Here is an 18,318-nt window from a genome sequence, read left to right as displayed (position 1 = left end):
TTCGCGATAAACGCATTTTTGTAGGAAAGCCGCCTGCATTTTCTGAAATTAACACGCTGAGGAATGTGCTCTTGTGTACGTGAGAGCGTCTATTGTGTGTACTACCCGCATATAGGCAATGAGTTTTAGAAAACATCCTTTAGTCAAATTTGTATAAGCTAAAAATTATTTTCATATTTATTTAATGATAAAATGATTTTATCTTGAAAATATTGAGATTTAAAGTTTATTTGAGATCAATGAAAATGAATCTCTTTTTATGGTGAATTCAGTCGATAGACAAGATTTGTAGATAAGTGAAAATAATTTACAAGGTGCTAAAGTTGACAAAACTCGCTACACTTTCTTCGATAAAAAACACGAATAATGATAGTTTCAACGAATTTTTGCATATATATGAATTCGAAACAATCTGTCACTCTAACATTTGTTTATCCATTCTCTTTAGTTTACGAAATTTCTCAAGTATATGATGAGTATTCTGAATATTCAATCGTACAAAATTGATCGAAATAAATAATAGATTTACGGCATTGTTAAACAGTTTTTCCTTGTAATGCATATCATTTCGATTGTTCGACAGGTATAAGCAGCGTAAAGTTTTTCTTTCTTATGTACTGTATGATAACAAGCGACGGGGAGTCAGCCGGTAGCCGCTGCTGCAGCATCTAACGATCCTTCGATCTTTTAGCACAACACGAACATAACTAAGTAATATTTCCTTCGCGTCCAAGCGTCAGATTCTCACCTTAACTGTCTCACGCTCCAAAGCCAAAATGATGAATAGCTTGCGCGCGTGCATTTTCATAAGTGCGTAATATGTTTAGTAGCGAGTCTCGGCGTATTTACGATCGGTTAAATAATTTGACGTTTTATTGTCGAGCGATTTTAGCAGTACTTTGGCGCGCTGTACGTGAGAAATATGACGTAATGAGACTAAACAAGCCATGCGCATATGGTGTTGTAATTGTTTTGAGTCATGTACGCTTCGTGAGAGTTCCTTCCAATTTTATCGATCGCTATATTGCAGTTTATCAATTCATATTTGACCATTAATTTCGAGCAGCTTACACAATTATTTTAAAGCATTTTAATAACCCTGGCAAAAAGAATCAACATTTTATGGTTAGTTTATGGTCATCGAAAAAGTTTCTCACTTTATCACTAGCAAATGATGGAGGATTCAAGTGGCATTTCAAGTGTTTTTTTAGGTCATTTTTAGACCATTGTTAATGTTAAAGATTTCTACTAAGGAAGATTTTAACATTCCTTAATTATAATTTTATTATAGGAATTATTTCTTAATTAAAATAAAAATGAAAACCGATATTTCTTGTAGCATAATTGCTCTGAAGTAGTTATTGTGTGGTAAAATCAAAATAGCCGCAACTGATTTGAATACATTTTTTTTAAACATAATATTTTTTTAATTGTAACACTCACAACAGTTTTATAAAAAAATTTTATTTAAAAAAGGAGTAACAATTTTAACAAAATAACAATCAAAGGAATACGACTGTGTTTTTTATATACAAAATTAAAAACAACGCAATAAATTATCATTCTTAAATTTTACAATCCAGTGTAAAATTATGTAGGCATAAATATTTTACCCCAGAAAATGCACCTTAAATACCTCTGGATATTTAAATAAGTCCAGGGCCTTACAATAACAATTTATTTTTTCACGGGTCAGGAAGAATTAACTTCCAGTAAGAATCATTTAATCCCAGAATTAAACGCCCATTTGCAAAATAATTTAATTTTTCTTTTTTTCTGCATTTTAGTGAGCGCAAATTTTCTTCCACTTTCTTGATATTCTGTCCACATAAACAGAAAATGCAATAAGAAATGTTATTACATACTTTTCAACTAATATTAATATGCGTATTATAACTTAAAACCTTTTTAATCTATAATCATCGTTACAGGATGAAACATCCGTCGGAGAGATAGTTGACAGTAACGAGTATGTCATAGACGAGGAGGACGCTTTTTTTGATCGCCTTGACCATGGCAAAGTTTCAGAATTAGTTTTACAAATGTCGCTCACATTTCTCAAATTATTATTTAAAATCTGAAACGTAACATGAAACAATCAATATGCTGAAATTTTGTAAAAAAAATAGTTAATATTACGTTCTCAACATTTTCGCTGTGGTTATAAGTCGAACTTAGGTTTCTGAGTTTGAGTGTGCTGTGTTCATTTTTCAATTGCTCATAATTATGTTTCATTTCCTTCAACAGCTTCATGCTCTTCTCATTTAGATCTTTTAATTCGCCGATAGTAATGTTTTTGTCGATAATTTGAGCTTCTAGGTGAGTGATCTAAAAATTAATTCACCGTCATGATTTATCGCTGACAACTTAAAACTAGATCATGACATGCTTGGTATTTACACTTTTAATTATTACCTTAATCGACTGCTGCAAATTTTCATTTCTTAAATCTTCATTTAGATGTTGCTTATTGGATAACTGGTTCCAAATTGATAAAAGTTGCGAAGTCCTATCTACAAGGTCACTCATTATTGACTTTACATGTATCTGTAAATATGTAAAAAATGCTAATTAATTAAATTTCAAGGCGTTAATTAATATATGAATAAATCCTAAAAATGTATAGTTCGAGAAACTAACCTTTGTGGATGTTGCAGTAGAATCTTCTGATGATTTAATATCACAACAAGAGCAACTGTTATCTTCGCTCAAGAGATTAGATTCATTCATTGTGACCTTTGTGGAAGACCAACATGGCGATGCTTTAGGCTGCTGTAAATTAATTGCGAGTATTATTAAATTCCTAAATACTTTAAGCGGACAATAAATTACATACCTCTTTAAAGTTTTTTAAATGGGTACTCCACCTCCGGAAGTTATTATCAAAATTCAATTCATCTTTGGTCTCATGACCTTTCCTTATAATTTCATCTTCAGGGTTAATTGAAAAATCGCTCAAAAAGGTACACTTTGTAGCCACAGAATCACAATTCGACTTATATCGATAAACATGTAAAAAATTTTATTAATATTGTCATTATTATTTTTCTTATTGATACCAAAATTGTAAAAATGAGATTTTTTAAAAATATTATTCTTATTGAACCTACTTTTTCATTGAATGTACTATTGGGAGAGCACAAAAATAAAGATCTTAAACTTCGCAAACTCTGCAATTAAATAGAATTTTTTTATTAAATCATCTACGACGCATCTTTGAAAAGAAACTCACATTAGAAAAGCTATCGACACGTATGCTATTTTTGCAAAGCCTCCATTGGCGCTGAATTTTCCAACTCCAGAAAATACCGAACAGAAAGATGCTAGCAAAATATAGAATAACGATTGCGTAGAACATGGAGTAATCCTCGATGTACGACAGAACTTGACTATCCATAATTGAGCAGCTTGAAGTGTCTAATCGACGATTTCCAATGCGAAAGACAGCGTTATTATTCGTTGCCTATTTGACAGCGAATAGTATACAACTGATGTATAATTTCAGTAACGATCGAATAGGCCCTACATTTTCATTCATGATTCATCTAAATATTACGTTCACGAGTTCGACATTATATTTGTAAACATATATAGTATGTTTCGCTTCCGTCATACCGTATAAACACATGAGCTCCTCGAGATCAACAATACAATTCAACTTGTATAATATTTCCATGTTTTTTAGGGCTCATAAACGTAAAAAATATAGCTGATCTAAATCTAGCTTAGCGAACATTTATACCTTGATGCAGAGCTCTTTTCTTCAGACTGAGTCAAGTAGTCCGCGTACATCGCAAGCATAGGGAGTCACGCAAAAGGCGCGAATTAATTCGTTTGCGCTGCCATTGCAGAGGAGAGCCGACGAGGCAAAGAGTCTGACATGCACACGATGTGTACGATTGTGCTTGTGTAGGTATACGTATGTACGTGTGGAATGGTAATTGCGGGCGCTAATGAAAAGCGTACAGAAGCACGAACACAAGTCAGTAACCGAGAAAATTACAGAAATTATAAAATATATAGGTTCGATGAAATTGTAGTGCGGCGCGAGTTTTATAGAGTACATGTGCGTACGTACGTATACGTGTTTACCAACGTACAGATATGCGCGACGTTCGCACCTCCGTCGCGCGCCGATATACTTTTCTCTTTCGTGTACTCGAAAACAATTTCATTTTTGCGTCGATGCCTTGCCACACGATTTCATTGTATAAGTCCTCGAAACAAGTTTGGAGAAAAGTAAGCCGAAAACTTTGATTGATTCTTAAAGTCAGAAATATCACCTGCTGCTTCGGTGGTAAAGAAGTATAAATTGGTCCATGCTGGGCTATAATATATAATAAGAAAAAAAGTGGCGCATATGTGTTTGTGTATGTGTGCGAGCCAGACAAAAGGTGGGCATCGCCGCTGGCGCAAAAACAATTGTTATATTCGACTCGTATATAATATGCCCACGTTTGACTTTCGGAGTGCGCGCGCGCAAGGTGTAGAACGTCATCAACGCCGAAGTAAATATATGTCATTAGTTGAGAACCGAAGGAATGTGCGTACTACAAGAGCTACCGATATGTATGCACGGCTCTTTCACGCTAACCTTTCATAAACCCGCATCATTCGTTCGTTATAGCTGCGACGATTTGCGCATCGGAGGCAGTTAGAAACATCGTTTTGCCGTTGTGAACGATTTAACTGAAATTTTGTTTTACTCATTGTTTATAACCAGAACTATAGATACACAACCACTCCTGTTACAAATAAATTAAATACGAGTTTCATTGGTTGAGTGTGCATTAAATATTCAACGACGCGAATACTTCAACGTAAATATTATTACCACGATTGTTGGTAAGATATGCAGCCATAGTAGGAGGGCAAGCTCGATGTCTGTGCAAAAAAAATTTATTTAGTTATTAATTCAATGAGTGAGGCAAAAAGATGCTATTAGATCGACGCGAATCATTAAGCTGACGACTTTATTTCGAGAATATTGCACCAGATGGAAATTAAAATATTAATCATGAAAAAGATTAAAGTGTAGTAGGAGGGTAAACTTTAAAAATAAGTTTTTTCTTCGAGTACTTGAGAGTTCTCTGGTATCAAAAAATGTTTTATACAGCACGAGATACCGATCTAACTACAATTACTCGTATCCTTTCTTAATGTTTGCCTTAATTATCATAATATTTCCTCGCTGTTTTTTAGTATAAAGAGGCACGCTACCAACTAGCAAGTGAGAGAGGGAGAGATAATTTACCCCTCTATAACACGAATAGTAGGAAAAATCACGGCATGGCGTGTATACCAGTAGAAGGACGACTTGTACGCGACAACACCGTAAGATCGGTACTACGATCGTTTCGAGTTTACGGAATAGAACTAAAATGCATAGCACAGCAGACATGCACAAACAGAGGCATAGCCACGGTGGAACAAGAAAGAGAGAGAGAGAGAGAGAGAGAGAGAGCCGTGAAAGGAGTTGATGTATTACATTATATATTATACGGAGGTGCCATGGCGCGGCGGCAGCTCACGAAGGAGCCGTGTTGTGCCTGCACCGCGGAGAGGTAGACCACGCCTCCGTAGACAGCCGCCAGCCAACAATTAAGATTTGATCGGCAAAAATGGTCGAGGCAAAATGGCGCCACTCCTGAGACTCGAGAGATCGAGCTCCTGCACACTCCGTTTTACGTGCGCAACACTCGGGTGCATGTAATGGTCGCGAGCGCACCGCTGCCAAGCATCCGGAAACCGGTATTCATAGTCGATTTGATAGGAGACTCGCGATCGTACTATGCGCATCGCTCGGTTGACGTCGCGCTCAACATTTTGAAAGATTATCATCGATACGCATATAACACACAACAGACACACACGCACGTACGTGTGCAAACACTTGCACATTAAAGTATAGCAAGACTATACGTGCACACGCAGAAGGGACGTGGGGTTTTTTTTTTCACGCAACAGCCGTAGCGAGTCTCTAGCTGAGCTCGTCATTTGCATATTATAAGTGCGCGCAGTTTTGAAAGCAACGCAAAAGTTGCTCTCTTGGTTACCCCTTTTTTCTCTACAATTTTATATTGCGTAGCACGAGAGTCCATGCCACACGATGGCTTTTTCTTCTCTCTTTATTTCTCTCTTCGCGGCCTGCAGAAGGCTTATCGCCGAGCGATTGGGTGCACGAGTAGCCTGGTAGCAAAAAAAAATGTACGATCGACCATTAAACAGAATGATGGAAAAAAAGTGCAACAGCAGCCGCAATGCGAGCGCAGCGCGGAATATCGGTGAATGCGAGAGTCAAAAAATTATAGTGATCGAGGCAAACGGTGGTCGGAAACTCGTCGAGAAAGAGAGAGAGAGAGAGAAAGAGCGAGAGAGAGAACATATCTGGCCATATTAATTGTCCGTAATTTTGCAAGCGCAACTCGATACGGATTTTTACCTTTTTCGACGATATGCAGTGAGCTGCGTTATCCGTACGCTGATCTAAGCATGCAAACGGTATATAAAACGTTTTCATAAATATAGCCTTGTTCAATCATTTTACATTATGCACAGCTCGCTCGAGCCCGAGCTCGAGTAATGTTCAGTCTCCGCGACTCTCTTTCTCTCGAATATATAAGAGAGCAGCATTATATGGCTTTCCTTGAACGTGGAAATGTCGAAATTATTGATTTCAACGACCAATTCGAATACGTGTGGTGCAGCTACTATTCGAGGCCATAGCGATTATCACTCAACGTACATACGAACTTTTTAAATTCTTTTTTTTTTCATAATAATTCCACTCTTTAATGTCAAAGCATTTCATGCTAGGTAGCAAGTTTTACGAACTAACGCCTGAATGTTGACAACTGCTTCCACGCCTCTGTAACGACTAGCTACGTAGGAGGATTTTGGAATTAAATAATAATCGTAATTTATACAAAGTATCATAAATTACGAAAATGTCTATTTGCGATTCAAAATATTCCATCTCTATAATAAATCGTTTTCGCAGTACAATATTATTATGACTTATTTTGGAGAATAGGCAGACTCAAAGAAAACACTTACTGGGTCTATTTATGTTGATGCTAAAAATTGGTACTCGTAAAACTCAAATAAAATCGATTTGATCATCCATAATTCCTATATTAACCACTTCTTTTATAAATAGATTTAGAAGATGCCTATAATACTATTTAAATAATGCTGTGATATTTTTCATGGAGTCATTTGCGGTATTTCTCAAATGCTTGCTTTGACTCAAACAATTATTTTACTTTTCCGCTTGCAGATTTAAAAATAAAAGATTAACTAATCGATAAAAAAACGATGATGAGATTGACCGTATTTTGACTTAAAACGTTATTTTTACTTTGTCACTTGCAGATTTAAAGGCAATGGTACTCGCCATCTAGTGGTAGATGCGGGTTTTATTCATGATTGAATTTTCATACACTTTTTGACTAATTTCAATCAAAATCTTCGAATTTCTGTATAACATTAAACATTTTTCGTTTCTTTTTTCATTAAAAATTATGCGATTATACTTTTATGAATTTTTTTGCAGTATGTTTAAAAAAAATCAGTTTTCATAACTCAATTTTTAACGATCAATTTTTAGATTTTTTCGAGAAAGTATCTCGAGTAATATTAACGTATTATTTAACATTTTATATGCATTGAACGAAATGTATAGTTAATGTTATTAATATCGACCAATGTGTCGAGTCATAAACTCATTATCCTAATGTTATTTGAATTTTCAATACTGTGCGTGCAACTGTAATGTTAAGATAATGGAAGAAAAGTACAGATACATACCATTGAAAAATGAATCATAATGGGTGTGTCAATAATTATCTTACGTACATTATGCAGCTTTTGTTTCCCTGAACATTGAAGTGAGAATTTCAACATGATTTAGTAATAACAGTCGTATCAAACCGAACTGTAACGTTATTCATTATTTCGTTAATACCAAGTGTCCTTGAATGATTTACAAGTAATTCGCGTAGTCGAGAATTATCGTTTCAAACTCGTTTAAAATTTTCAATCTTTAGCAGTAAAAAGCGAGAATAAATGTAGCTGATGCTTTTCTTAAATCGCATTAACGGAGCTCATATCAATTCTCGTGATTCTATGTAATAGAAAAGGTATATTAACGTTCGCAATTAAGTATATGAAAATTGTTCTCTTGCACATGACTGCCATTAAAACCTTGCGCGATTCGCAAGTGTTTTAACGAAGTACGGCGATAAAAAGTCTTCAAATGACACGGCTCTTGACTTTCTCTACGCTTAAAATACGTCAGGCTGCATTTCAAGAGCGAGGAAATGACCAAGCTTCGAGGCAGTATAGCCAGCCAAAGCTAAAACGCTTTCGAAACAAACACGTATATTTGCCCCTTTAATACACTATATAACGCCGCTCTATTGCTGCCGAGGCTACGCATTATTTTGCTCTTAGGCGGTAATAATACGACTGTCTTGCGCGACCAACATATAGATATATACAGTATTTACAATAGTTTTAGCGGCTGAAAACAGAAGTCGATAGCGGAGATAAAGAGCATCTTCATTTTTTCCTTGAGAGCTCAATATGTAAAATGTTTGCGTGATTAGGCTGTACTCGAACATTAAATTATTTCAATAAATTTTAAATCAAAAAATATTCATTCGACATTCTTTATAATACTGTTTGGGGATCATACATTTCATGAACCGTTTACTAACTGGTGCTAGCACAAGCCGACGGCTCTTCGGAAATTTAAACTCAACGCAAGAATTTTCATTTAAAAAATGGCTCGTCATTTACTTATGCACATATCGACGGCCGTCTAGACGGACTTACCGGTATGTTGAAAATAAAAACATTTTTACTCACTCACAGGTACAAGAAAGAAAAATATCTTCATAATAAATAAGGAATTTGCCGCGCTAAGGAACAGCTGAGAAGAGGCGAAAAATTCAGTAAATGAAAACGTGAAATATCCATAAAAGCGGGGTGTAAAAAGTACGGATTTTGTATAGCACAAAAAAAAGTTTTAATAAGTGACTCGGCCGCACTTCTGTTGGACAACGAACAATCGGGGATATTCTGAAAAACCATCAATGGTACAGAATGAGCTCATATGCGCGTTCCACTTTGGATATGAATAATTTGTAGGCAGTTTAATTTTGCAAATTTAAGATTTGGTTGGCCGTTGTCTGGCAAATTGTATACTATTCGCAGCTACTCCCGATCGAATTTTCGTCAATCTAGTCAAAATTATACATTGAAAAACGGCCTCTTCGCGTGCGATGCGCTCTTGGATATTTCCCTTTTATATCACATCGCAATCACTGCCAGCCAGGAGGACCATCGTGCAAGTATATCTTGTATTTCCAAGTTTTAGGAGGAAAAGAAGGTAGATATTTGAACGCGGCGCAAACCATCATTACGTATATCTGGTGCACACATACACACACACAAATACACATACACAGTTACCCCTGTGCAGCTTGAAACAAAAAGCGCCTCGAGTCGCTTCTTCTATATGTATATGCGCCCGATGCACGTAGGCGCCTGGGGCGAGAGCAGCTCTTGTTTTGCATCTTTGCAACGATTCTCCCTGTAAAATTGCCTCTTAAAAACCGCCTTTGCCATATACGGCATATATACACCACCGAGGACTATAAAAGGGTCTCTCGCGCAAAAACATTAGCCGAATTTTAAGCTGTTTACGCCACGTACATGCCAGGGCTGATATTATATTATACGGTCTAGGCCGCGCGCGCGTGCGATATTATTGAAGCAGCGCGCATATATGTATATAACCCGAGAGTCTCGCAAGGTAATAACAACTCACCCGCGAAGAGGAGCTGGTGCTTTTTGCGCTGAAAAATGCATTCGCGCATATTATACTGGAGAAAGAGGGCGGCGCTCCGATGCGTGCGCGCGGACAGTTTCGTCGTCTGCCGTCGGCGGCGATGACGACCCATAAGCTCCTTATTCATACAGTATGCAGCAGACCAGATTCTTCGAGTTTTATATGCGTACACGTAGCAGAGCTATGGACTGTCAGAAGCATGTAGCCAACGCCCTCCGACCATATCAAGCGACGGTCTCTTATAGGCTGATGATGCTTTCACCCCCTTCTCGAGGCGCAATATTTTCAGTTTCCGCGCCGTCTTTGCTTGGCTGCCGTTTCGCTTCTTCCACATCATGCAAATCTGCTCAAGACGGGCCGAGAGATTATACTCGCAATTTTTAAGTATTTTAATAATTTGGTAAGCAGAAATAATTACATATGGACAGCCCAACTCTTGCATGTACTTGAGTATGTACTTCATGACTTGATGGTTTTTTTCTTCAAGCTAAGAAGCTCTTGGTACCTTGCCTAATTTGTCGCTTCTATTGTATGCAGAATATTTGTCATTGACCGCACGCACCACGAGTGTCCACGAAAACTCGTCGATCTCCTAGTTACGGTGTAAAGCTGCCGCTGTCATAATGCGCAAGGGCACAATCATTACGTTGTATAAAAGTCCACGAGTAAAAATGAATAAATATATGACAAAGACTGTGTGCAGGCATTGAGACACAAACACACACTCACACACACACATGCTTTGGTATAGTTAGTAAACGGCTGGCGCGTGAATTTCTTTCGTTGGGGGTGTGTCGACTGCTGCTACTGCTACACATGGGCGTGAATTTGCAGCAGCAGCTGTAAGCTGTACTGCATATATAAATAAACGAGTGTACGCACGCGTTCTGCGCGTGCCGAAATCAATGTTTATGTATAATGCGCACAATGCCTAATGTAACATAAAAGCTCGATTCTTCGCCAACGAGCGGTAATGACGCTCGTGTGGCTCTCTCTCTGTGACACTTTGACGAACCGAACGTAAGGAAAAAAGGACGACTGCCGTGCATTAGTGTGTGCTATGTATGATAATCTTGAATGAAATGATTTTCTTTCAAGATATTATTAAAAAAATCGCAGATTACGCGTTCGCATTTTTCAAGCAATTCGAGCAGACTGCTGATGAGTGTTTATACTTTGTCGATTAAATATTAAATTGTGCAAGTTCATATTTTAGTTTGAATTAAAAAATGTATCATAGAGGATAAATTGACAATGAAATGAAAACAGATTTGTATGCAAGTGAATGAGAGACCTGCTTTAGAAAAGTATTCCTATTTTATCTTGCCTGCCCCATTATAGCTATCTTTTTTCAACACATTATGGACTTTTAGCGGATGTACTCATCCCTTTGTTAACAGGAAGATGATCCGCATCTTACCTATATTTCGCTGTAGTCAAAGTCCTGTGTACTCATCTTCTTCGCGCGTGAGTCGGAATCTGTTTTTCTATCCTGTCACTTGATCTTCATCGCAAACTATTTTATACTATATGAAACCATCTATGAATAATAACAAAGAAAAATCTATGAATAATCAAAGTTTGCAACTAAAATAGTTACTTGATCGGTTTATAAATCAAAGTTTAAATAAGTCACAGATCAAATTGCGTGAAATAGGACACCGTAATTTTATAAATATTCACAAATTGTATAATTTTCTCAAAGTAATGACTGTCTGTTGATTGAGAGATGATTTTTAACTCGTTAACGTCTAGAATGATGAATTCGCTTAAAAATGTGTTTTTTGTCCAGGGGTATGTGAGTACTCGAATTTTCGAGTTTTACTCGACTCAAATTCGTTTCGGCGAGCTATCTAATAATAACTCGAAAATATTCATTTATTAATTGTTTTTTAAGTAACTTCGAAAAACTATTAAAAATTACTATTTTTGAGTTATCATATTTTTCTGAAAGATAAAGATTTTAACTTTCAAAAACAAAGCGTCCAGCGAAAAAATCACAAGAGTAGCTTTTTAATTAGATATATTCAAGAAACTTGAAAATGAATTTTAATTAATAAAAAAATCATTTTTGATTATTCGAACAATTTTTTGTTTTTAAAAAATGTTGGGGACACTTAGCGCAAATCCCTCTGGGCCCTCGGATTATACGAAAGGTAAGAATTTTTTACAGGCACGACAAAATGAATAAAGATTTAAAATACTTTATTGTTCTTCATGAAATTAAAGGATGCTTAAATATTAGATTTTCTAAATTTTCCCAGCGAACTCAAGTAATTGCAAAAATCTTCATTGAGTCTAAAGTCTCTAGACAATTACCATCGCCGTAAGGTTTGCTTTCATTATAAACCTTTACTATTTGCCTATGAAGGTTTTTTACAATTTTTTTACAAATAATCTGCGACAAATCTAACATTCAAAATGTCTTTCTCGATCATGTACTGCATTTACATAAGATTTTTGAGGTTATTCTTGCAGTCAAATAATTTTTGACTAATGTCAACCGTCGAAGGGTTTGCTAAGATTATGTACTGCTATGATTTGCCTTTTGAGATGAGTCTAATATCCAAATGATTTGTGACAAATCCCACATTCAAAAAGTTTGCTACGATCGCATATAACAACAATGTGAGATTTGATTCTTTTTTTATCAAAATTATTAGATTTTTATCGTTCAAGTAATTTTTCTGAATTTGGTGTTCTACTTTCACAATTGAAGGATGGCTCTGAGCTTCATTTTTGAAAATTTTTGTTGTTGAAGACTTCAAATCAGGCTTAACTTCTTTGCACTCAAAATCAATAAATATTTTTTCATCTAACTTTTCGTGCAACTTCATAACCTCAATCATGTGTTTTGTCTAAAATTAAAGTTGTGTAATAGTTTTTGGTGATAGTGAAAAAATAGAACATAATTTACATCATTGAATTTTAATTGTATAGTTCAGTTTCTTGATTTTCGTCCTATTCTTGAAGCTTATGGATAATTTCATGATACTATTTAGAAAGCATTGAAAAATGCCGTATACTTTTAGATAATTACAGTGAATGAAATGTCTGGACATCGAGTACGTATACATGTGAGATATTTGGATCGATCTCGAGGCATTTAATCGTTTCAAAGTATTTCGAAGTCCCTCGTACGAGTGACCGTATATACCGGTAGAAAAATGTCTCGGAGAGACTACTTTAGAACTGGCTCTCGTCCACATCTGTATAAGTACTTTGTATATAATACGCGTTGCAACCGAAAAAAAGGAGAGTAAGTCCTCTTAAGGTGTATTTTATACATGCTTCACGTTCACGGGGACTGCACATGGCTGAATCGGCGAAGAAACCGACGTATACACACATAAAAACTGCTGCGCGCGGCAATCACACGTAACCATTTCCTTTTAATGAATTAAGCATGTACATTGGCAGAACGTATAATTTCAGATCGAATCACCTCTCGCAATATATACTGCCGATTAAATATATCTTCAGCGGGCCCGGCTTATATGCGCTGATCGGTATGTATAGTATATATACGCGCCAAGCGAGCGCCTGCATGGCAAGCAGCCTCGTGCAAAAAGCCCTCGAAGCAGTGCGTGTGCGTATTTTATAGAGAGAGAGAGAGAGAGAGAAAAGAGAACTGCGAAGACGCACACGCGCACTTAAAATTCTAAAATCTCGCGGTCGCGCCGATATATCGAGAGAACGAGTTACGGACGAGCAGCGACGATCTCTGTGCTGCTGCCCGTACATATACCTACACACACACACATCGATGCGTAATGACTACAATCATCTCACTCGCGCGTTCTCTTTTTATTTATTTTTTTTTCATTTTGAAAATGCCCCGATACGCGTGTACACAATGCTATCTCGTCGAATCTCTAAATTGGGCACGTCGGCGTTTTCAAAACACGGAATGATTGCTACGCTCCATCTGCCCAAGCGCACACATATACAGATTTACGCACGGGTGTGTGTGGGTAATGCTGCCGTGTGTCTATATTCCGTATATCGACATTATATTGATACGCAAAACTGCAGCTACATACCTATATATAACACGAGATCGGTGGCGGCAGTGGCGGCAGAAGTGTACGATGTATCTCACCCTATACATTGTATGTGTATCACACGTGGATCGCTGCAGTGCTGCAAGAAGGAACGATTCAGGATATGTAATAATAGAAATTCCGTCGAATATACGTATAAATGTATAACCGTGAAATTTTTCGTATGAAATTTGCACCGGCCAGTCTCTCGACCCTCTCTATGCTCGTTATCCGCTCATGGTCGATGCCTTTTTTTGGCCCTCTGAAATGACAGTAAATTATACTGGCATTGTGCGATACTAGTCCGAATGTAGTTGATCTATACATGGAAAAAAGCTTTCCGCTTGATACCCTTTTTACCCGTCGTGTACGATTAGTCTAGCTTTTTCGTTCATTTAGGAATTTTTATGATACGCTGCATGTATTGTAGCTGCACTAGACGCGATAAGAAGCATCATTTTACACTTGAAATAGCTGTCGCTTTGCGCTGAGGGTAGATTTTTACTCTCTCGCAATAGTCCTTTCGTATTAAAGTATATACTGCGCAAGAGCTTCTGTACACGTGTTTTTTTGCACGCGAACAAGCGAGGTCCTCGCCATAATGGGACGTGTTCAATAAAATTATTATGCCATGCAAATCCTCTCTGACGTAATGGGTTGTAGTTGTGACGCGTGCGCATTTGTGTGCTCCTTTATGTTTTCGTTTGCGCAAAAGGTTGACTCATAGTGGTCGTTGCGTCGCAATTTTTTCGGCGCAATTCTCGATGGATATTCGCATTGATATTTTTTTTTACGTGAGTACCGAGTATATGTATCGGCACAGCTGCGATCGTTTGCAAAGACTGAAAGAGACTAATCACTTCCTGCGACGATGTCCAATATAATAAAAGCGCGAGTGTCATTTTTCGAAGGATACGAGTAGAAATAAAATAGAAAGGTAGGTGGATCCGCAGGAAATATCGAGTACACGCTCGATCGATAAAGCAAATCTGCTCCTACGCTTTTGACACATGTACGTAGCTGAAAATTTCTCATCAAATGGTCGATAAAATCTCCGAGGCGAGCTTACAACACAAACACGTACACATGTATTGCGATTATATCCGAGCAATTTGGCTGTACGAAAAACCCTTTGATGATGGCTCGAAGAACAACCGAAAGAACGAAATACGGCACGAGAGAGGGCCAATGATTGGGCGTATACGCACTGCGCGATCAACAATTGATTGGAGAATACGATACGCGGACAAAACTTTTTCAATAGCAGCGATCCGCATGTAGAATCAAGAGCAGCGAGTGTGCAGAGAGGACGAAATAAGCTTCTCATAAGCTTCTCCAGGCGCGGTCCGCGCACGGGCGTAATCAATACCCCCTGAGAGATCGACAACGAAAGAAATCCACGTTACTTGTGAGAAAAGAAGGAGCCTCGGTAGCTGCTCTCTTCTTCTCTCATATATACACGGTGTAAGCGCGCGAAGCGCAAAGTACAAAAAAAGCCGAAAAAACTCGGACGCGTGCAACTGGCAGAAGAGCATGTACACGAGGGTGCGTGTGCGTGTGCGTGTGCGTGTGTGTGTTTTCGTTGACAATCCAGCAGCGGTGTACTCTTGCGGTTACGCGCTGCTATTTCCGGGCTAATGATGCTGCCCCGCGCGAGTACGTCCCATTTATGCCCTCGACACGTCTTCGCATTTCTATATATATCGGAGCAAAAGAGCGATCGGTTCTCTTTTTTTTCTCTCCTCGCCATCGCACATAGGTATATAAAGAGGGTACCACCACGCCTACACTGTCCCATCTATGCACATACGTACGTACGGATATATATTGTATTGCCTCGCGCTTCCTGCGGGTTAAATAGGCGCTACAGGCACGTATAGAGAGTATGTATCGCACACGCGCCCGCGAAAAAAAGAGTGGGCGTGATTCGTCGACGATATATACAATTCTTCTCGATGCTCTGTATAGCCGAATCTTTGGACGCATTTAATATAAAGAGACTAATAGAGCCCTGTATGTGTGTGTGTAGGAGGAGTAGGCGGAGGAGGAGATTTGAGGATCAATTATACTGTCGCGAGGTGCGAGCTACGATCGAGGAGCAGCAGCAGCTCCAAATGGCCCATCTGTGTGTACGACGAGGTTCCGCGAGCGGTCGATACATCGCGCGCTCATAATACAAACCGCAACAAACGAGTACAATGAGGGCTGCTCCGATTTTTCTCTATTTTAACGCACTAAGCAGCAGCAGCCCCTTTCGCCCACATCTATCATATAGGCGCGCGACCACTCTCGTTTTCCTTTCTTTTCTCTTCCTCCTCCTCGTGCTTCTTCTTCTTCTTCTTCCGCCGAGCTTTTCTTCTACTTTCGAAAGGGAAAAAGAATGGTATTTTTCGGACGTTGCTGTTGTTGTCGTCACCGCTGTTGCCGCGTGCTTCCGAGTAGTAGTGACTGCGAGCGCATTTCTTTTCGACGTTATACATACGTCTTTTTGTGTCTACTTCGTCGCACGCGCGCACCTTCAAGATTTATTTTTACGATAATAAGTCTTAAACGAATTGACTTTTTTTGTATACGCGACATCTTCGACACGTTTAATAGGCTCATTTCTCGATTATTGTTCGCTTAAAATGAGGTCTTTATACCTCCAGCTAACAATATTTTCTGCGAAATATTCTTGAATGAATCATGTACGAAATGCGCGCATATGCTCTTTTGGATAGTTCAACTTTATTTGACAATAGGAGCCTGAAATTAAGATGTATTTTCATGTCTTAAAGGGCGAGGAGTTGCACAATGACCGGAACAAATGGCTAAAAATTTTCCTTTCGTCACCTTTAATTTCAGTTATATGTTCGTGTAAATTTGGCTGTTTATTGCCTTGATGGTTGAGGCTTATTGTGGCAAAAATCAAACTACAATTACACTATGACTCCCTTGTTTGATTAACGATTTATTAACAAGCTGTTAGTTGTTCATTTTTCTATTGATATTTTAGTCATGTGTAACGTATAGATCGCTCGTTTCCTTAATTATTTCAATGCAGTTAAAAAAAAAAACATTCACAAAACGACGGGATAATTATTTTTCCGCGAATAAGTCATGTATACGTACGCTACATATATAATTGGATACACCTACTTTGTGCAATTCACGAAGACTCATTTGCGAGACGGTAAAAATCGGCTCATTTCACATGGTCGCATGGCATATTTCTCGGAACATTTGTTCGTGCGCCCATGCAGTAGTCTCTGCGTAGTAGCAGCAGCAGAAGACATTAAACGTCAAGCTCGTTATGTTTCTTCCGTAGCGTCGTTAGGATAAAAACGACGACAGGCAAGGGGCAGAAGTAAAAAATAAACAAAATAAAATCACGCGCAGTGAGAGAGAGAAAGTACTGCGGTGTCCTTGTCACTTCACAAATTTGTGTGCTGAGGAAGATCATTTCCTTTTTTATTTTATTTTGTTTATTTTTTCAAGTTGTCTCTTTGCTCGTTACATGTTTTGTCGAGCCTCGTACAAGACGTTGACACTGAATAGCGTGAGCGGCTTCTCTGTACGACTTAATCGAGTTGCGAATCATTCATTGAGATTTAAATTTATTATTAATTGCCGTTATTTTATAATTCCTGGTGAATATTACCATCGCAGTGTATGATTGAATAATATGAATAATCGAATCGATAGCAGAACCATAACATTAGAAAGCTAAAGCAGTAATGTCACTACTATAATAAGATCTTCAAATACAAGAACGTAAAAATCTAAATACAAACCTGCGAAAAAAAGTTTGTTATTTTGAGACTCTCACTTTTGAACGCCGACGAATGCCAATCTCGGCAATCAGACAAACATTCAATATTTAATGCGAAAGATGCGTTCGATAAATTGGCATACCGGTTTTATGACGAATGTTTTTCACACGCTGCTAAAAATCTTATTGTGTCTCCGTCAAAGGATCCCAAAAATGAACCTGCCGAATCCAGGAAAAAGCGCGACATATCCGCGTCGTCGTCGATCAAACGTGTTATTAAGAGACAGAGACGTGGAGTAGTTTGAATTGCGAAGACGACGCACAAATCGACCTTCTCTCGTTGATTTCTCGTATTTGTACTAGTACGAATACGCACGAGACACAAAAATGTGTATGCCTGCGGTAGGAGTTCAAGTTTAGAGATATATATGCATTGCGTCATCGAAGAAACACTTTGGCGTAATGGGAATAACCTTGGACTACGCAAGCAAATCAGCACACATTTACCGGATCCCACATAAGACGACGTGCGTAAGGATCGTTTCTACACGAGTGCAAATTTATTCGTGTTTGTTCCAACGAGATGAGCCATTCGCTCGCGGACCATAGTGATTTAACAAAAAAGAATCCAGTCTATATAAGTGAACGTTCTTGAACAGGTAAAATCA

General features: G+C 38.0%; 1 protein-coding gene across 3 annotated transcripts; it reads right to left on the bottom strand.

The window, feature by feature from the left end:
• Positions 1-1,448: 1,448 nt before the first annotated feature.
• Positions 1,449-3,478, bottom strand: LOC106650890. 3 transcript variants are annotated; one of them, XM_014369143.2, is made up of 8 exons: positions 3,233-3,478; positions 3,111-3,170; positions 2,837-2,995; positions 2,641-2,772; positions 2,416-2,547; positions 2,140-2,328; positions 1,905-2,077; positions 1,449-1,820 (listed from the first exon to the last, which is right to left on the bottom strand). In XM_014369143.2, the coding sequence occupies exons 1-8, from the start codon at positions 3,395-3,397 to the stop codon at positions 1,784-1,786; spliced, it is 1,047 nt and encodes a 348-aa protein (XP_014224629.1). In that variant the 5' UTR covers positions 3,398-3,478; the 3' UTR covers positions 1,449-1,783. The 3 variants fall into 3 exon arrangements, with proteins under 3 accessions (XP_014224629.1, XP_014224630.1, XP_023318839.1); XM_014369144.2 differs by having other exon boundaries at positions 2,149-2,328; XM_023463071.1 differs by having other exon boundaries at positions 2,641-2,769.
• Between the last annotated feature and the right edge of the window lie 14,840 nt (positions 3,479-18,318).

Source organism: Trichogramma pretiosum, unplaced genomic scaffold (genome assembly GCF_000599845.2).
Source record: "Trichogramma pretiosum strain Unisexual culture from Peru unplaced genomic scaffold, Tpre_2.0 scaffold19, whole genome shotgun sequence".
Taxonomy (NCBI): Eukaryota; Metazoa; Arthropoda; class Insecta; order Hymenoptera; family Trichogrammatidae; genus Trichogramma; species Trichogramma pretiosum.
Note: the sequence above shows the minus strand (reverse complement) of the source record. Positions and strands in the feature narration are given on the sequence as shown.

Excerpts from the sequence above, each read along its gene's own strand:
- LOC106650890 (XM_014369143.2), bottom strand. The coding sequence starts at position 3,397 with ATGGATAGTCAAGTTCTGTCGTACATCGAGGATTACTCCATGTTCTAC. Across the intron at positions 2,548-2,640 it reads CTACTGCAACATCCACAAAG|ATACATGTAAAGTCAATAAT; the intron begins GTTAGTTTCTCG and ends ACATATTTACAG. Across the intron at positions 2,329-2,415 it reads ATTTGCAGCAGTCGATTAAG|ATCACTCACCTAGAAGCTCA; the intron begins GTAATAATTAAA and ends ATTAATTTTTAG.